The 21,382-nt window shown below is 41.7% G+C and overlaps 2 protein-coding genes across 6 annotated transcripts in view; one reads left to right on the top strand and one right to left on the bottom strand.

Moving 5' to 3' along the window:
* Positions 1-21,382, bottom strand: part of FAM135B (family with sequence similarity 135 member B) — a 261,734-nt gene that overhangs the window by 121,853 nt on the left and 118,499 nt on the right. For all 5 annotated transcript variants that reach the window (XM_072034282.1, XM_072034281.1, XM_072034285.1 and 2 more), the window contains one exon: positions 20,071-20,166. In XM_072034282.1, coding sequence (XP_071890383.1) covers positions 20,071-20,147 — 77 coding nt within the window. In that variant the 5' untranslated portion in view covers positions 20,148-20,166. The remainder of the gene's footprint in view (positions 1-20,070; positions 20,167-21,382) is intronic.
* On the top strand, positions 10,258-11,232 carry LOC140001827 (inositol 1,4,5-trisphosphate receptor-interacting protein-like 1). The gene is given in 3 exon segments (XM_072034385.1): positions 10,258-10,909; positions 10,912-11,098; positions 11,100-11,232. Coding segments are annotated over 3 exon segments (972 nt in total).

The raw sequence follows: 21,382 nt of genomic DNA, 5'->3' as shown, positions 1-21,382 counted from the left end.
AAATACGGGATGTTATCTGACACCAGACTTGTCTTTGGGTTGGACCATCCCAAAAGCACAATGTCCATCTGTAGGTAGGATATAGGCTTGACCATCAGCTAATTTCTGGAGAGTCAAGAAGCAGTGGAATTGGTCAAGAATAATCCAGCATGGCTTTGAAGGAAGGAAACATTAGGAACTCAGAAGGAGCCAATTTTTAATCCTTCTTACTGGCAGAAAGATACATCAGCATGTTAAAAATTGCAGCCATCAGCTGAAAGACTATGAAAGAAAGCTAGGTGCAAAAATTTGAGTAAGATAACAGACTTTTTCTTTTCAAAATTCATTGAAAATGTTGACAAAGGAAAGCAGAGTCGGGATGTAGGACACAAAGCCTTTGATACGATGATGTATATAGGGCTGTAGTCAACAAACCTTGCAAAAGGAAAGTACATTCACACTGAAAATACAGTATTATCTTGTGAAATAGAGAGAACAAAGACAGATGTCCAAATGGCATGAATGTTAGATCCTCAGACAGATCTTACCAACTCAACAAATAGGCCAATATGTGTTTAGATTGGAACCATTTTTATCAGATAGGACATGTAGCAGTAAACTTTGTCATACTGTCCTGGTGGGTGCTGAAACGGAGACACTGAGCTCCAAATCATAGAGCACAGTGGAGGTGGAAAACAGTCTGATTTTTCAGGAAAAAAGAAAAAAAAGAAAAAAAAAGGAAAAAAAAAGCTCAAAAGATAGTTAATACAATACAACTTCAAGATCAGAATTCAAGTGTTCTTATAGGCAAAAGAGACTATTCAAGAGAGTACTCAAATCACCATCATATCTTACAAGCTGACAACCTTATCAGCTACAAAATTTTGAAGTTATGGAAGTTAAATGTTAAGAGACAGAACTGTTACAGGAACTCAGTTAAGACACGGAGAAGGAATTTCCAAAAACTTACATTATTTGCATGCTATCTGAAATTACATATAATAATTTCTGCAGCACAAAGAACAAGTACTCTTGATTGTTTTCCTTCTTACTGTGATGCCACATCATTACAGGCATAGGGCAAGTGAACAAAGATGGCACCAACATTCAACTATTTCCAATAGCATTTTTTCTACTTGGAAAAAAAGTACAAATGTGATCAAAAGTGCTATCATGGTATCAAGTGATATCAAACTCTAAAAGACAGAGTTTCCATGATACCAGATGACAAAGTACTGTTGGTTAGATCTGCTAGAAGATCATATGCATCTATATTGTTTGGCAACCACTGGCTCAGAAACTAATGGGAAAGCTGGTTGCCTGCTGTGACTTATAGTGCAATTTTAATTCATTTTTGAGTTTCAGCATGTATCAGACACCAGGTATTCCCAGGAATCCCTTCAGAAAAGGTTATTTAAGTAAGGTATTTAAGTAAAGAGCTTTAAGTAAGGAAACAAAAATTGTCAACTCAATTAGATTCAAAAATTATCTTAGTTTTCAATGTTTACAAATTTTCTCTTCATTTATTCTCTGAAAACTTCTCTACTATTTTATTCTGTAAAACATACCAGTGTATTTAGCTTTTCAGTATCTCCACAAACTAGAGGTGCCCTGGTGTATTTTCTTTATCTGAACATATTGTTCAGCCCTAAATTCTTTTATCCATCCCAAACTGGTAATTTGATCTAATGGCCTAAATGAAATGATCTCTTTACTAAAATTGAAATGCTTACATATTGTGCCCATTGCCAAAAGAGTTTGAGTTCAGTTTGTTTTTTAAGGGGTTCAGACTTCTTTCCATATCCAGTGGTTGAGCAAGCCAGGGCTGCTCTTGTCTGAGAAACTTCATGTCCAGTAACTCTCCTCAAACTCTAGTAGGTCTGCTTCATCAAACTATTTCTCTCCACTGCTTCACAAATTTTATCTTATGAGGAGGATGTGTGAGTCCTGGCAATATCTACCTGAAGAGTATATGTTAAACTAGTCAGCAAAGAATCATAAAATTAATTAAAAATACACAGCATCTTCAGCATTTTTGTTGTTGGCTGGCTGCAGACATTAAACAAACAGTCACATTGTAAACTGACTTCTCATTTGTTGCAGGACATCATTATAAAGATTTATCTTGCATAACCAAATGGGAACAAGAGATTACTAAAGAACAGTTCATTTTTCAGATGCATTTTATTTGTAATGCCTTTTCTTGGCAGATGTTATCCCCACAAAATAATGAATCTTCTGAAGTAACAGAGTGGACATGGATTGATGGGAGAAATTGATCTGCATTTGTTAATGTACTTTTGCTGCAGCAAGCACATTAAGTAATTAAAGTGCTAAAAAGATCTCCCCATCCAGATACACTGTATAGTCAACTCCATTAAAGCAAGGACAAAGGCCAATTGTTTTTTTCATTGCAGCTCAAGTGCACCTTGTCTGCAGTATACACATTATATAGTTTGATTGCATCCATAGAATTAAACTATCCAGTTACACAAGCAGTTATTACCTCAAGGCAACTCTAAAGGATGAAGCGTCAAAAAAGAGTAATGATTTGGCTTCCTCACCAAAGCCATCTAAAGAGCATCTGATTTGGAGGTAGGGTACAATTTTCCCTTCTGAAAATGGAGGGATGTTTTAAGCGGAATACAAAAATACCTGGAAAACAGAAGTCAGAGATACTCTCCCATGCACAATGTTTTCTATTACCACACCAACTGAGCATTCATGATTGTATACTGTTACTGTTGAGAACAATCTTCTGAAAAATTACTACTGCTCCCATGTTTGTAGATAAAAACTGATGGACTAAAAGGCTGTTCAGACCCATCTCAAGAAATTTCCTGAACTCATCACTCATTCCAGAAAATAGTAACAGTCAAAGATCATTTGGGTTTGGAATAGTTGCATTAAAATGCACCTTACAAGACTGTGGAGAAGTGTGCAGGCGGTATTGTCAAAAGACAGGATTTCTTCAAATATAGTGCAAAGAAATAGAGCTGAACCCACATTTCAACTCACTTAGTGTTTTCTCTTTGAAAAAGATGGACATGGAGCAGTACTAAGTTAGTGACATAACAGTGAGAGAAAATACTGATTTATTTATTTATTTTCTTCAACTCTAGTTTGCATGGTGATATGAAATTTTACACATCTAGTTCCCAGCAGTCCTTAAGACAGAGTTGAAGCCAAGCATGTGCAATATCAGAGGCAAATTTCTGGACAACATGGTTATTTAAAACAAACACATGTTGGAGAGCCCAGAAATGCTATAATAATGTGAGAGTTTATGAGAATTCCAAATGTCATCTTATCACTCTTCAATCCATATGGGCCAGATTCAACACTTGTTCTGCTCCCATTTGGTGCCCATGTAGCACAACAAGAACCAGCTGAGTCATATGGTGAGGAAGAGTGTGCTCACTTTACTTCCATCACCTTTCACACATGGGATAGCAGCTGATTCTTCTTGGTCATGAATGCTAGAATGATGATTAGTCATTAAAACAAATGATTTAAAAGGACACATTGCATGACATGCAGCAAATTGGCCACCATTGACTCACAGGTATCATAAAGAAAAAAAATTATAATCTAGTGAATCAATATATTCACTTCCTAGCTTTCTTTTTGATGCTATTCTTTCTTTTGGAGTTGTATCAGCTTTTTCCCATCTGTAAAATATAAACAGCTAGAACTTCCAAAAGACATTTTGAAGGATAAGTGAAGGTTGTAATGTGATTTGTGATCCAAGGATAAAAGGTGATGATACTTATGCAGAGCACAGTTTGGTATAGATATTCTGGCTACCCACATGGAAGCTTTGTACACACCAGGAAGATTCAGAAGTCAGGAGGTAACAATACAGAGAGAAAAGGCATGCTGCTTTCTCTTGGAAGGCAAACATTGAAATATATCATATTGACAGTGATAGCCGAGAGGAATGTCATGCAAACAAATGGAATCCAATCTCTTAGGAAATAAAATGCGAGGTGTAATGTTAGATGAAAATCTTTGGAGGAAATATAGTTAAAAACAGGAGAATAAACTAAAATGAAACTTCTGGGATTCAATGTTTAATGCCCATTAGTAATTGGAATACAGCTCATTCCATCACCTATAACATTAACAATTGACCATCATGAGATTTTCTTCAAAGCTCTTGGTGTTTAATTGGAGAGTGCTTTGTCCGTTTTTGTGAAACCAATTCATAAAATAAAAAATATATCTGCAAGCATAGATCTTAAATATCACAGAGTGGCTTTGATCATCCTTAGAAAGTTGATTAAGCTTTAAGTTCAGCAAAGCAAAGACTTTCATTTAGCAGACTAAAGCCATGTCTTTAAGGTGAATGTCTACTTGAACCAATAGACATTATACAATAAATGGTTGCTTTTCATTCTTCAGTCTTCTAGAGACAGCTGCACTCTTCATTCACATATTCAGGTCTAATTGTTTTATCCACTGAGTATTTGTGCTGAAGGATATCAGGAAGAATCACAGGGGATTAAGTGCAGCATCGGAATTGGGCTTCTCCAGGACATGACGCAAGATGGTCAGAACTCAGAAACATCAATGCTTAAGGAGTAGAGTGTTGCATACAGAAGAGAAGCTGAATGTAATCTTATTTGTGAACTGCATTTCTTAGCTAAAATCACTTTCTAATGTTAGTCAAATCAGCCTGTTCTGTGCTGCAGTCTAAACAGCTGTAGGATTACTGGGACCATGGTGCTGACAGTAAATCATTACAAAGTAGTGTCTGCTGCATGGACTGAAACTGAGTGATGCAGAGGAAGTTGCTCAAAGCTGAGCTCTCCCAGTTCTTCAGTTCTAAGGAAATTCATGTCCACACTCATCCTAGACTCAGGGAATCATTCAAGCTGGAAGGGACCCTGGGAGACCTCTGGCCCAGCACCTGCCCAAAGCAGGATCAACACTGAATTGCGACTAGATTGCTCAGGTCCATGTCCAGTCATGTCTTAAAACCTCCAAGGAGAGAGATTCTGCAGCCTCTCTGGCTAGCTAGCTTCAGTGCTTGACTATCCTCATAGGATTTTTTTTCCCTTGTAAGCAAGAGCCGTAGGAAGAGATCAGGTCTAGCTGTTCTCTCAACAGCTTGTCCTATATTTAAAGACTAGATTTGCTGGTGATGATATGCCACGCTTTCTCTAGGGATATGCACAATGTGTAACAATGTGAGAACACATTCTGAACACAGACAACTTCATCTGCCTCAATTAGTTGCTGTTTGCAAAGCGCTTTTGAAAGGAAAAGTGCCAAAAGAGCTACAAAACACCCTCACATGAAAACTTGGAGGATAACTTCCCATTCCTTAAAAACTGCATACAAGGAACACAGTGTTTCTTTGAAGCATCTCATAGTTATTTTATTACCAGAGCTGTTCATTCAGAAAATTCTGGCACTAGTTCTCTTGTTTAGAATAGTTGCATTGACACTGCCTATGCTGCTGTCATGTTTCTGGCTTGTTTGAGTTAAGTTCAATGCTTTAAAAACGTCTCGCTTAATTTGTTCTTAAGTAGTAAAACATTGCTGCACATACACATTTATCCTTTCCCAAGCCTGTGGGCTTGGACTGCTTTTCCCTACACATGCACACATTAACACAGAGCCAAGTGATTCCCAGTGGTAGCCACTGTTCCATCTGTAGCTCTATGAATTAGTAACTGCAGTCAACATTTGAAGCGTTTCTCTCTATAAATGTAAATCATGTTAGGTGAAGTTGAAGCTGCTTTCTGACATAATTCACTCAGAAAGTCATCAAAGGAGCAATGTAAATGTCACTTGGAATGGGGTGCTATTTGCTTTCCTTAGAAGAGATAGTATCCAGCTGTTGAGGGAGCAATGGTTTATTCTTTGGTCAACGAATTACAACAGCTAGTCAGGAAAAAAAAATAAAATCAAAGGTGAATAACAGGTGAATGAATGGAACCTAGACTTAGTTTTAAAAATATCTATTTTAAATATGAGTGAATATGAAACTATCTGGAGGAGGCATACCACCTTCCATGCTTTTCAGACCAGTCATAAGCATCAACGGGTTAATTTTAAATAATACAAGAATTTCTTCTCTAATTGCCTGACTCCAGGAAATACAGTTTTAAAAATAAATGTAAGACCTGCATCGAAAGCACAGACATTGCCAAAGGCTCAGTTACAAACTGGCACAGAAATCTTCCTTACTCCTTGCTTAATATTAGGTATCACAAAGAATCTTCTTTAGAGGCATGTGTTTCAGAGATGCATTGCTTGCCAGCCTCTAAATCAGCAAAGACATAATCCAACAAGCCAGTGGAGAGACTCCTATTAATGCTAATGGTTGTGAAGAAGGTTATGGAAGCCTGAATAGCATAAAATGCCACATGGTTTAAATTGACTTCTTGAGTGGTCAGCAGTCTTGAAAACTGAGAGTAGAAGAACAGTGGATATCTTGTATTTTTAGAGATGTAGATATTTATGTTATTTTATCCATCTATCAAAACCAGTAGTTGAAAAGATCATTACAAAGTGTCCATTCTACTGTGGTGCTGGCTTTGTCCAAACATAATATCGTTCTTTATTTACAAAGATGTAGATAAACGCCACCTGACAAACTTTTTTTTTTTCCATTATCATTATGAGATTCTTATATGATACTCATCACTAATATCTGAGCAACGCTCAGCAGTGCTTCCAACAAGACTGATGTCTGTCATAAAATTTGCCTGTTATTTTCTCCCTTTGGGGAGAAACTTGAGCAGTAGAGCTTTTCCTATTTTAACTCTATACTCTGTGCACACACATGTCTTGTATGTATTGCATGCTTTTGTCAGAAATGGCAGATCAGTTGTACCATGCCTGACCCTTGGAGATGATCTCCTGTCCTGTAAGGGTTCATTGCACTGCTTCAGTCAGGTCCCAGAGAAGGGATCATCCTTCACATAGATGTATTTTCCATTTCTGATGCAAAGTTCTACTCTGGTTAAAAAAAATAATAATAATATTTTTTTAAAAAAATGCTGCACATCATGGTCAATCCTGAGATAAAGAACCTTTATGTAGATTCTAGGCACATTCTATATGATGCAGTGTCCAACTTGTTGACAGTAACCTGTGTGGCTGAGGAGATAATGTGCAGTGCTTTGTAGCAGTGGTAATTCCCTAACGAAGACATTCTGCAGCCCACAATAATTGGTATTAATATATCAGAGTGAGAGGCTATCTCCTATGCAAACAGAGATAGTAAGAAGAATCAGTAGCACATATGATTGACCCTGGAACAGTGCTAAGCTGTTGGGCAGACAGACCAGCTATAGATACAAAGATCTCTCACAAAAGGATAGAGAGCTGTACTCTACAAGAAATCCTTCTCTAACTGCTAACTTGTGTCTTTAGGTCCGTGTCTCCTATTTCAGTTACTCACTGAACCACTGTAGTGTGACACAGATAGGCAACAGATGGATTTTCATATTCTCTGCAAAATGTTGTCACCTGATTTTATGCCATCTGGTTAATTGTATAATCTGCAAACATTGCACAAAAATGGTGGTAAAGACGCAAAGGGAGCTGACCACAGAAGAGCACAAAAGAAGGAGCTCCAGAAGGCAAGGCACAGTTCTTATCACTGTACTCTGTCTGCATTCAGAAAGGACACACAAAGGTTCTCTAGCTGGTGAAACATTATCTCAGAGTCCCAAGTACTGTCTGTCCAGGCCCCTTATATCTGAATCCAGATTGTAGACATTCTTGTATATTGCCTTAGGTAGTTGACCAATTCAAACTAATTAGATGAGCTTGGAGTTGGCCTTTGGCTCAGTTCTTTGTAAATAAAGAAGTGACACAGAACAGTTATCTAATACATGTAAGGTAAAGTAAGGCAGAATATTGCTTATTTGAAGGACGAAGATTATTTGTACTGTTTAACACTGAAAATATTGGTCATAGAACCATAGAACCATAGAATATCCCAAGTTGGAAGGGACCCATAAGGATCATTGAGTCCAATTCCTGGCACCACACAGGTCTACCTAAAAATTCAGACCATATGACTGAGAGCACAGTCGCAATGCTTCTTAAACTCTAACAGGTTTGGTGCCATGACTGCGTCCCTGTGTGGTGGTTTTACCGTGCTGGGCAGCTAAACCCCACAACCGCTCTCTCACTCCCCCTCCTTTAGATGAGGAGGGGGAGAAGTAAAGCAAAGAACAACTCACGGGTTGAGATAAGGATAATTTAATTAAAGGGAAATAATTATAATAATTAAATAAAGACTACCATGAACTAAACAATTTAACTAAGGGGAAATAAAAAGGGAAAGGGGAAAAGGGAGGGGAAAAGGGAAAAAATAAAAAAAGGAGGAAAACAAACAAACAAAATAAATGAAGGCTATATGGAAGTGCAGAGGAAAGAAATTACTCTCTACTTCCCACAAATGAGCGATGATTGACCACGTCCTTGAAGCAAGGCCTCAACGCACACAGCCGGTGTTCGAGAGGAGGACCAACGTCTTCTCAACGAGAGCTCACCCCCCTCCCCTCTTCTTCCTGTTTCCACCTTTTCTTGCTGAGTGTGACACCACATGGTATGGAATATCCCTTTGATTGGTTTAGGTCAGCTGCCCTGGTGATGTTTCTCTCCTCACTTTTTGCCCACCCCCTAGGAGGGTTAGAGAAAGGCCCAATGCTGTGCCACTGCTGCTCAGCAGTAGACACAACACTGGTGTGATAACACTGCTGTTCCAGCTACAAGTACAGAGTACGGCACTGTATGGGCTGCTGCCGGGAAAGTTAACATTCCAGCCAGACCCAGTACACCCTGGGGAGCCTATTCCAGTGCGAGACCACTCTGTCAGTGAAGAACCTCTTCCTGATGTCCGGTCTGACTCTCCCCTGTTGCAGCTTGACACCAGTCCTGCAGGTTCTATCGCTGGCCAGTAAAGAGAATAGATCAGTGCCTGTGCCTCCACTCCCCCTCAAGAGGAAGCTGTAGGCCACAATGAGGCCTCCCTCAGCCTGCTCCAGGCTGAACAGGTCAAGTGACCTCAGCCGCTCCTCGTACGTCTTCCCCTCTAGGCCCTTCACCACCTTGTAGCCCTTCTCTGGACACTCTCCAACAGTTTCATGTCCTTTTTGTACTGTGGTGCCCAGAACTGCACACTGTACTCAAGGTGAGGCCACACCAGCGCAGAGCAGAGTGGGACAATCCCTGGTCTTTCCTTGATGGAGTAGATGGGTGATCTTATCATAAAAGGGAATCACGTTTGTTAAATAGGACCTACCCCTCATGAACCCATTTAGCTGGGACCTATGACTGCACTGTCACCCAGGTGCACTTCAGTAACTCTCAGGAGAATTTTCTCCGCAATTTTACCAGGCACTGACGTGAGACTGACAGGCCTGTAGTTGCCAGGGTCTTCTTTCTTGCCCTCCTTGAAAACTAGCACAACATTTGCCAGCTTCCAGTCAACTGGGACCTCTCCAGATTCCCAAGACCACTGAAAAATAATTGTGAGAGGTCCCGCAAATAGGGAATATAAGGTTATGATAGACTTTCACTGGGCACTCCTGCATGCAGGACACTCAACATCGCCATCATGAATAAAATAGTTTCACAGAAGATCCTGTCTGAAAAAATGATCGAGATTTTACCTCACAGGCAGGAACAGGAGGAACGAGCTTCCTGCAGTGCCGGGCACCTCCCCTCAAACACAGCCTCTCCATTTAGAAATGTCTCCTCCAAAGCACTGTGCTGGTACTGCAGGCACACGGATCCAGATAGGGAGAGGCCACATCCCACCACCGGCAAGGCCACCAGCACCCAGCTACCACTGCCACCGAGGCAACAAGTCCAGCACCAAGGGAGCTGACCTGTCTCATTGGGTGGCACACAAGGAACAAAGCATCCACAGCCTACATCACCCAAATTTCTTTCCGCAGACAGCCCGGGGGGCTCCCACAGGCCGTGCAAAGGGAGCCCGAGGAGCTCTGGCACTCAGGCAATTCCAGGGCCTGTGTGGGGACTGAAGGCAGGGTCAGGGGTGCAGGTGACACCACAACCATCAGCCCCCAAAAGGGCTGCTAATCCTGCAGCGAGAGCCCAGCCACTCAGGGCAGGGCTCGTGGCTGTCACCACCAGCTCTGGTCACAGTCTCTGCTGCCTCTCACCTCCCTCACCTCACCTCCTACCTGACTCCAGGGGCCTGCAGCTTCTGCCCCAGCTCCCTCAACCGCCAGCCAGCACCCACCCAGCCCCACTGACCCGCTTCTCTCTCAACTCTTTTAGACCATGCTTTCGGCGATTTTCTTCACTCTGACATTCCTGGGTTTAATCCATAGCCCACAGAAGGTCGGTGAAGAACTAGATGCAGCTACAAATGAGCACATGAGGAAGCGTGCAGAAGAGCTGCAAGCACGCATGATGCAGCTGCTTCTGGAAATGGAGCAAAGGGACCAGGAGCACAGCTGGGCACATGTGGGAGCCCTGCTTCTATCTGTGCTGCAGCACTGGCAGTTCTGGGCCCTGACCGGAGAGCTTGTCTTGTTCTTTGTGCTCTGCCGCATGCTCATGAAACTGTGCTGTGAGCTGGGCAACAGAAACAAGAAGGGCATCTCTGGAAGCAAGGAGGATGATGACACTGAGGAAGACCCCAATGGCATTTTGGATGCCCACAGATTTGTCAATGGGCACCTGCAGTGGCCAGTGAGGAGCCTGGAAGAAACATACAAGCTCGTGGAGGAACTGGTGGACAAGCTTCTCTCCGTCTGCCAGACCCTTTCCAGGAGTAAGTTAATGCCACAGCTGCAGCCACCCATTGGAGTGGGCAGCGCCTCCAGTCCCACTGGGAACGACACCATCTACCACCTGCTCGTGCCCCTGAATCCACCCCTTGGGCATGCCTTCCACCTGGAGCTGGGCACCGAAGGAGAGTCACTGGCGAGGAACTGTGCGTGGAGCTGCAGTGCATGTGCACACGCAAGGGGCTGCTGGGGGATGTGCTGTGCTTCCTCCACCATCCTGAGGATGAGCTGAGACATCAGGACCCAAACCTCCTGGACACCCTCTGCAGCTGCTCCTACTTGGATGTGCAGAAAATGGCAAAGTGGTTCCAGGAGCTGGTGGCAGAAGCCCCAGTCATCCCAACTGCAGCTAACCCGCTTCTGCAAGCTCAGGCTGACCAACGTTTCCAAGGACACCCTTTCCATTGAGATCGTGCTTCGGGTAAAGCAGGACAACTCAGACACCTTCCTGACCTTCAAGTAGGCAGAGAACATCATTAGCAGCAGCATGAGGTGGCCACAGAGCTGCACTGTGCCAGAGATGCACTCCTTCAGGAAACAGCTAGGCATGCTCCGCACACCTTCCACCTCAGACATCTGCAGCTCTGTGTCTGTATCCTGTTAGGCACCAACTTTGCCACCCATGCCTTGAAGACAGCCGTCACGCACCTCCTGACCACCATCCCTGTGGCGAGCATGTACAGGAGGGATTTCCAGCTCCACACCAGTGATGATTACGCTGGCTACAAAGATGACTGACTGACACCCTGCTTGCCACATGCCCCAGAGTTGAGCACGCTGGCCATGGAGAAGACGCTGCTCTGTGGACAGTGGGAATTGCTCCTCTGTGTCCTCTCCACAGCAAAACCACCCCTGGGGGAGGCACACCCCATGCAGTGAAGAGGCTGCTGCAGGGAGGCCTGAAGCAGAGACTCCTCTTTCCAGCTGGGCAGTGACCACCTGGGCATCTTGGGAGTGTTCATTCGCTCCAGGAGCTTTGACCTCTGCAAAAATTGCAATATATATTGCTTACTTGAGAGTTTGTTGAGAAGATGCTCCTCATCTGCAAACCATTATATTTGTTATAAATGTTGTTGAAATGTTGTTGTAAATAATGTTAAAAATTTGTTATAAATGTTATATTTCACCCTATTTGGATTCAATCTTGTCCCCCTACCACTGGCACTGGAGAACCCACTTCTCTTCAGTAAGCATGGGGTGCCTTAAAGGTGGCAGCACTGATAACCAGATGAGAGAACTGTCTTGACCAACAGTCATGAAAGTAACTAATCATATATTATTCTCCAGAAGTTGGGCGTTTGCTACACTTTAGGATATCGACATTTAGCTAACTGAGCGCCTGCACCTTGGCTGCCTTCATAAGTACAGGTTTGTGCTGCACTGAATCACAGAGTGGTTGAGGTTGGAAGAGACCTCCAGAGATCGCCTAGTCCAGCCCCCCTGCTCAAGCAGGGTAACCTAGAGCATGTTACACAGGATGGCATCCAGACAGGATTTGAATATCTCCAGAGAAGGAGACTCCACAACCTCTCCGAGCTCCAGAGCACTGTTCCAGTGCTCTGTCACCCTTACCATGAAGAAGTTGTTCCTCATAAGGCGATGAAACCTCCTGTGGTTCAAACCTCCACTGGTTTCAGTCCTGTCAGTTCAGTGCAGCAGGTTCATATTTGTCACTGTATGACTATACAGACAGCCATTGCCTTCTTATACTTGAGTCCTTTATTTTGGAAAGAATCTGCTGCCTTAGAGTGAAAGTCTGTTCAAGAGTCATAGAAATAGTATGTCTTCATGCCATGAAAAAAGTCAGTTCTGTCAATATATCTGTTCCAAGACAGAAATCATTATTCCAGAAATGCTTCACTTTGGCATGCCTGTTAGCTCTCTTCCTTTTTTTTTTTTTCTTCTTTTACTTCATTTATATTAAAAAGAATCCATGCATCTTAAATGAATTAGGTAAGTACATTCAAAATGAAATAGATTTACAATCCAAAAGTGATTTATATTTTATTACAGGTTGGAAGTTTGAAGAAATGAATATCATCAGGAACAAAGTATCGAGATATGTCTCTGTAGTATATTTTATTTTATTTATTGATTTATTTATATTCATATCCTGACACTGTATCTCAAAGACTCCAGAAAATGAGGTCTGAACCTCTGACCATGATGTGTATTTTCCAGGTATCCATCCTGACAGGAAAGGCCTTGGTTAATTGAAGAACCCCGGGATGCTGAGGAGAGGAACTGCTGCACTGTGCCTCTGAAGGGGATGATTTCATGGTTATCTACACTGAAACACTGCTGTCCATCCAGCAGGCAACAGGGATGCTTTGTTATGTTAAGGCTTTGTCTGCTAAGACTGAATATTATCTTTTCAGCAGCTCTGAATCATGAGAGTTCTTTGTCTGATACTTGCAGGGTACTGGAAACTCTGAGACCTCTGGTCTGTTCCCCAGGGTAATACTGCATTCATTTTAGAAGAAGCTGGAATTTATTTCCCACTAATTTTTATCACTACCACCCTCTACACACACAGACACTGGTGTAAGTGTTAGACACTTACAAATTGTGACCTGAATTTGAGGACTGAAAGGACTGATAAGCATTTGATTCAGCCCTGTGATTGGTACGGACTTATCTTGATCCTTGTTTTATAACAAATCATTGCCAGAATCTTAGCATTATGAAGTCAGTGTTTCACCTTCTTTGTGCCCTCTATTCCATCCCAGACTCCAAAAGTTACTTATCCTGTGAACACAGTATTTTTTTCCGTTGGTGGTGGTAGGTTTTGTTTGTTTTTGTTTTTAAGTTAGGAAATCCATCAAATAGATTTTGAAATGCTTTAAGAAAAAAGGTGCAGAAGAATTGCTTCTGACAGAACCAGACAAATCAATTAATTGATCTCTGGCAGCCAGGGATAATTTTATTTCCTACTCTATTAAGAAAAATCAGAACCAGTCAGCTAATTTCACTAGAGAAAATATCTGTCACCAGTTATTAAGTGGAACATGATGGAGAGAATTAGGACAGAAAACTTAAAAATGGGAGGTTTTTTGTTTTGATTTGGTTTGGTTTTCTTTTCCCAGAAAAGAAAACTTTTCTTTTGAATAACTTATTACTCAACCTTTACAAGTATGGCATCAAACACCACTGCAAATCCTTTGGTTTGACCAAAGAAAAGGTTCTTTCTTCCCCTACAGCAGTACCTACCGCATTTAACCTTTGATGTCTATAAATGTTATGTTTATGCTTCAGAAAAAGATAAATTTAATAACTGACCAAAGTGAACTACGTGTAACACCTAATTTGCTCATGACAGTTTCTGTTATATATGCCAGACACATAAAACCATAACAAATATTTACAAAAGCTCCTGGTTACTGTTGTATCAGAGTGTCTTTTCAATATTAACCACTCATACAGGTTAAGAAACTGTAGATTCAGATCCTAAAAGAATGATTAAAATCTCACAAGGTAGAATTCAGTTAGATTAAGAAGTTTCAATTTCTCATGGGAAGGAAGAGATGGCAACTGGCTCTGTGCGCTTACACAATGCAAAATAAATTCCAGAGCAATCAAAAATAGAACCAGAACCATTACAGGAAGCCTAACATTTTAAAGCACTTTGACTCTGTGGCTTAAGGCCAGCAGACCATGTCCTTAATCAAGTTTGATTATTAACCATCACCTAACAGCTCCTGAAGGGCTGATTTTCCCTGGAATCTTTAACTAAATCTTGATGATTTATTCATGCTATCATTTGCATGTAGTGCTCTTCTCCAAAGGGCTTACTGTTGGCCCAGACATACTCTCTGTAAAGGACAAAGAATCACAGAATCATAAAATAAACCAAGTTGGAAAGACCCACAAGGATCATTAAGTCCAACTCCTGGCTCCATACAGCACCACCCAAAAATCAGACAATGTGTCTGGAGTGTTGTCCAAACACTTCTTGAACTCTGGCAGGCTCAGTGCTGTGATCACTGCCCTGGGGAGCCTGTCCCAGTGCCCGACCACCTCTGGGTGCAGAACCTTTCCCTAACCCCCAGCCTGACCCTCCCCTGTCCCAGCTCCATGCCGTTCCCTCGGGTCCTGTCGCTGCCCCCAGAGAGCAGAGCTCAGCGCCTGCCCCTCTGCTCCCCTCATGAGGGAGCTGCAGGCCGCCATGAGGCCTCCCCTTGGTCTGCTCTTCTCTAGGCCAAATGTTCAAACCCACTGACTTCAGCCACTCTGGAATGTCTTCCATTCTAGATCTTTCATCATCTTGCTTACCCTTCTTTGAACTATCTCTAGTAGTTTTACCTCTGTCTTGTATTGTGGTGCCCCAAGCTGCATGCAGTACTCGAGGTGAGGACAAACCAGTGCAGAGCAGAGCAGGCCAATCTCCTCCCTTGACTCACTAGCAATGCCATACCTGATGCACTCGAGGATATGGTTGGCCCTCCAGGCTGCCAGAACATACTTTTGTCTCATATTCAGCTTTCCATTAACCAGAACTTTCAGATCCCATTCTGCAGGGCTGTTATCCAGCCTCTTGTCCCCTAGTCTGTATCTTGGATTGCCCTGTCCCAGGAGCAGGATCTGGCACTTGCTTATTAAATTTCACGCAATTGGTGATCACCCAGTGTACTGGGTCTGGCTGGAATGTTAACTTTCCCGGCAGCAGCCCATACAGTGCCGTACTCCGTACTTGTAGCTGGAACAGCAGTGTTATCACACCAGTGTTGTGTCTGCTGCTGAGCAGCAGTGGCACAGTATTAGGCCTTTCTCTAACCCTCCTAGGGGGTGGGCAAAAAGTGAGGAGAGAAACATCACTAGGGCAGCTGCCCTAAACCAATCAAAGGGATATTCCATACCATGTGGTGTCACACTCAGCAAGAAAAGGTGGAAACAGGAAGAAGAGGGGAGGGGTGGGCTCTCGTTGAAAAGACGTCAGTTCTCCTCTCGAACACTGGCTGCGTGCGTTGAGGCCTTGCTTCAAGGACGTGGTCAATCATCGCTCATTTGTGGGAAGTAGAGAGTAATTTCTTTCCTCTGCACTTCCATATAGCTTTCATTTATTTTGTTTGTTTGTTTTCCTCCTTTTTTTTTATTTTTTCCCTTTTCCCCTCCCTTTTCCCCTTTCCCTTTTTATTTCCCCTTAGTTAAATTGTTTAGTTCATGGTAGTCTTTATTTAATTATTATAATTATTTCCCTTTAATTAAATTATCCTTATCTCAACCCATGAGTTGTTCTTTGCTTTACTTCTCCCCCTCCTCATCTAAAGGAGGGGGAGTGAGAGAGCGGTTGTGGGGTTTAGCTGCCCAGCACGGTAAAACCACCACACCCAGCCCTCTATTTTGTCAAGATCTCTCTGCAAGGCCACTCTACCCTCAACAGAGTTAACAGCACCTGCTAATTTATTACCATCTGCAAACTTCCTCAGTACACCTTTTAGTCCTACACCCAAGTATTTTAAGAAAACATTTAAGAGAACTGGCCCTAAAATGGAGCCCTGGGGAACCCAGCCAGCAGCCTGATGTAACCCTGTTTGCTATAACCCTTTGAGTTCAACACATCAGACAATTGTTCACTCATTGTATTATGCATTTATCTAGCTGTATGCTGGACATTTTGTCCAGAAGGACACAGAATCACAGAATCATCTAGGTTGTAAGAGACCTCCAAGATCACCTAGTCCAACCTCTGACCTAACACTAACAAGTACTCCACTAAACCATTACTAAGCTCAACATCTAAACATCTTTTAAAGACCTCCAGGGATGGTGACTTGACCACTTCCCTGGGCAGACCATTCCAATGCCTAACAACCCCTTCAGTAAAGAAGTTTCTCCTAACAACCAACTTTAGCCCATTCCCCCTCACCCTGTTGCCAGGCACGTGGGAGAACAGACCAACCTCCACCTCTCTACAGCCTCCTTTAATGTACCTATAGAGAGTGATAAGGTTGCCACCGAGCCTCCTCTTCTCCAGACTGAACAATCTCAGCTCCCTCAGCCGCTCCTCGTAAGATTTGTTCTCCAGACCCCTCACCAGCTTCATTGCTCTTCTCTGGACTCGCTCGAGCACCTCGATGTCCTTCTTGTAGCGAGGGATCCAAAACTGAACACAGTACTCAAGGTGCGGCCTCACCAGAGCCGAGTACAGGAGGATAATCACTTCCCTAGACTTGCTGGCCACACTGTTTCTTATACAAGCCAGGATGCTGTTGGCCTTCTTGGCCACCTGAGCACACTGCTGGCTCATATTCAGCCGACCAATACTCCCAGGTCCTTCTCTGCCTGGTAGCTTTCCAACCATTCATCTACCAGCCTGTAGCGCTGCTTGGGGTTGTTGTGCCCGGCACTTGGCCTTGTTGAACTTCATACAGTTGACCTCAGCCCATCAGTCCAGCCTATCCAGATCCTCCTGCGGAGCCTTCCTACCCTCGAGCAGATCAACACATGCACCTAACTTGGTGTTATCTACGAATTTACTGAGGGTGCACTCGATCCCCTCATCCAGATCATCGACAAAGATATTAAAGAGGACTGACCCCAGTACTGAGCCCTGGGGGACACCACTAGTGATCGGCCTCCAGCTGGATTTGACTCCATTCACCACAACTCTTTGGACCCAGCTATCCAGCCAGTTTTTAACCCAATGAAGCATACGCCAGTCCAAGCCACGAGCAGTCAGTTTCTTGAGGAGAATATTGTGGGAAACGGTGTCAAAGCCCTTACTGAAGTCAAGGTAGACCACATACCACCCAAGGTAGACTACATAGACCCTTTGGGGTAGAACGCGTCTGCCCCAAAGCAGATCGCCTCAGCAAGTCAGAAACAGTACTGAAAGCTTCAATGAAAAAAAAAAAAAAAACAAAACACCACCACCACCAACAAAAACCCACAGCATATTGTGTTTCCACAGAAATTAAGATTCATTTCAGCTCCACAGCTATCCTGATGGACAACCTCTCACAAATCACCTTTCTAGCCTTCAGCGAGACAGGATGATATTGACTTAATTTGCAAGGCATTCAGAGAAGAAAAACACTAGTTAAATAGAAAGTTCCCATTATTATTACTTCTACCACCCTCTTTTCTGGAAAGACTGTATGTCAATCCAAGATATCCCAGATGTCCACAGTGAATATATACAATGGCAGTAGGGAAAAAATAAAAAGTGTGCCCAAGTTAAAATGAAATTTGGCAAACTTATTTACTCCTTTTCTTCATACTCTCATGCTGCAGTGCTATGGGCCACAGAGTAGATAAAGCTAGTCAGAGGATATTGATTGGCAAATATGAGATGCAGTAAAGAATTGTATTGCAAAAGTGAACAGTAAAACTATGGAAAGAAAACAAATAAGCAATGCTGGATACTTTGAAAAAAAAGACTATTAACAAATTAATGCAGTGTAACCTATAGTAGTGCATAGTACTATATGCAATACTAATGCAGTATAACCTATAGTACTATGGTTGGAATAATTAATCAGTAAAGCAGGGTAAGTGCCAGTGGGGAAAAGAGTAAGGCAATTAGGGACTCATTAGTGTCCCTAATTAGAATATATTATCTATGTTAGTGCTAGGTTTTCCCCCACACCAGAGATTTGATCTGACTGTCAAAGCCAAATAAAGCATTTTATAGAAACTACTGAATGCCAGAGCAGGCCCATATGAAAACAAACAAACATACAAACAAAAACAGGCAGCTCATTACACAGTGACATAGATTCACAGAATCATCTAGGTTGGAAGAGAACTCCAAGATCATCTAGTCCAACCTCTGTCCTAACACTAACATGTCCACCACTAAACTATATCACTAATCTCTACATCTGTATCTAAATGTCTTCTAAAGACCTCTAGGGCTGGTGACTCAACCACTTCCCTGGGCAACCCATTCCAATGCCTAACAATCCTTTCAGTAAATAAGTTCTCCCTAATATCCAACATGAGATATAGGAAAATTCCTGGCTAACATCTGAACCCCCTACCATCTAAGTCCAAACAGATTACTGAAGCCACATGTGTGCAGATTTTCAAACATGAGGATGATCAAATACATTACACTGAGCACCAGAAGCCAAGTTAAAAATATATAGCTAGGTTAGTCTTCTAAGGTAATGAGCGTGATAGTAAACAGGAGTCTTCTTTTATAACTCAGATAAACTAAACACCTCAAGCACAGAGCTTTTTTTTCTTTCTCTTTTTTTTTTTTCTTTTCATTTTTCTTTTTTTTCCCCTGTTAAGCACAAGTACTTGTTATAGTCAGAATGTTTGAACAGAATGACAGATGCCAGCTGTTAAAATATAGACGAGTTTCCTTTATTAACGTTCATGGCATCTTTACCACATAGTTCATCACAGCGAAAACAAATAATGAAAAGCCTATATCCAGATGGAAAACGCTTTAACTAATCCATCACAATACCTGAAACAGTTCTGTAGTTTTGTTTGTAGAAATGAAGCTGGACAAATCAGCTTGTACAAAACTAAGGCACTAAAGAGAATATCTAGTGTGCTGTATACATCAGTCCTCCTAGATGAAAGAGAATAATATTCAGCAAAACCCACTGTTGTCCATTCTTCTGACCCATCTGGGTCTTCTGGTCTCCTCAAAAAGTATTTCAGTATTACATCTTTTTCTCACAGAAAAACAGCTGTGGGGTCCAACATGCAAGCAGAACAATAACAAGTTTGGTTAGGCTTCTCCATTTAAGAGCCACTGGGCTATTATAAAAGCTATCAGGAACAGTGGTGCAAAAGAATAGGGGCAAAATTTTGAGTAAACCAGAAGTTGTACATGTTCTAACTTAAAGAGATGTGAAAATACAATGTGTCCATTAGAACTGGAACTTTAGGCAAATTTGAATATTCATGTTCCTCTCTGAAATCATGGAATTCAGTTAAATTTCAATAAAAGAATTAAAAGAATAGTCATTGGATTTATTACCCTAAAATGAACATGTTTTCACTACAGTCCAATGCAGCTATCATTTGGCACAGAGACTCAACACCAGTCCAGAAACATTTAAAGCATCTATTGTGCTTATGTCTGAACAGAGCTTAAAATAATTTGGAGCATTACACTATTGTATTACCAGAACAAGTCAGTCACTCTGACTTTATTGTGAAAGTAATGTACATTGACCTTCCTTGACAGCAATGAAAACCTAATGACATCCTTCCCTGTCATGGAGATTGCATGAAATAAAACTACATTTGGCAGAAAACAATCTGTTGTGGATTTGAACTATTTTCTGTAAACAACTCTTCTGTAATCAGCTGCAAATTAATGGAAACATCAACTCACCCTCTCTGGAAAAGGTCCACATTATGGAATTTGTGTAGTTCCACAGAAAACTCGACCGTTCCCTGGACCTCAGACATGATTTTTTCAGGTCATCACCTAAACAACACATACAAACAGGCATTATAAACATTTGAAGTATTTTGCTTAACTAATCCTCAACCATATTACTACATTTTGTTTGGCACTTGGGGTTCATGCAAAGCTCACTGAAATTGATTGGAATGTTTCCAATGACTTCATTGAGCTCCATCTTCAGGAAGACTTGCTAAAAGCGAGATCAAAGCAGTAATTAAGAGAGGTAAAATGTCTAATTAAGCCTGAGGACAGAATGATAATATTATGGAAAGCACAAGAAGAGGCAAAAAGTAAATAACATATTATGTGCAAGAATCTCAAAGCAAATTTTAATTAACTGTCTTACTACTCTTGTATGGGAAATTGATTTTTTCATCCCATTTTACCAAATGGCAGAGATCCAGGGGCAGCACAGCTCATTTCTGTAAAACCACAGGCCAAAAAGACAAAACCCTGAGACAGATGAGAGTAGAATTCAGAATTCTCATGCTTTTGACCCTTTCTGTGACATAACTGAAGGCCTGGAAGGGAAGCTTCTGAGGGAATATGAATAATTTAAAGAATAATGAATGGAAAAGATTCTTCTAAGAAAATGCTGACAATCAAAGTATTTAATAGGCCACAACACCCAGATAAAGATTTTGAAGCATTACAACCATTTACAGATTTTATATATATATATATACACACAGTTCATTGAATCACGGAATAATTCAGGTTGCAAGGGAGCTCAGGAAGACATAGGAAGACATACCTTACCCAAGGAAGTTTTGCCAAAGTAAGTTTCCAAACCATCACTATTTAATATACTAGTGTAAACCCTTGACATTCCCTAATTGCAGCAGAGCCAAGCAAAGGGTTTTTAGAGCTTTTTTTTTTTTTTCAATTTCAATTTACCCTTTCCTGCTTTTCTCCCTGAAAGTCTTCTTTTGGCAAGCTGTGAGCTGTAAGCTGTCTGGAAATTGTCTATGGCATCATTGACAAGACAGCCATCAGATTTGCTTAATTAGCACAGTTCAGAAGCATCATTTGGTTGCTTTTTCACAGCAGCCAAGTGCAAGCTCTGAGGATGACCCATGTTATGACTATTAATAATTCCTCTGTCAGAGACACTTGGGTCTCTAAGGGGACATTGAGCTCAGATTGCAAATGGGAGAATTTCTCCATACATGCTAACCTGTAATTTCAAAGATTTGACCATTGTCTACAATGAAACAGGAATGAAAAGTTTGATGCA

Source organism: Anas platyrhynchos, chromosome 2 (assembly GCF_047663525.1).
Source record: "Anas platyrhynchos isolate ZD024472 breed Pekin duck chromosome 2, IASCAAS_PekinDuck_T2T, whole genome shotgun sequence".
Taxonomy (NCBI): domain Eukaryota; kingdom Metazoa; phylum Chordata; class Aves; order Anseriformes; family Anatidae; genus Anas; species Anas platyrhynchos.
Note: the sequence above shows the minus strand (reverse complement) of the source record. Positions and strands in the feature narration are given on the sequence as shown.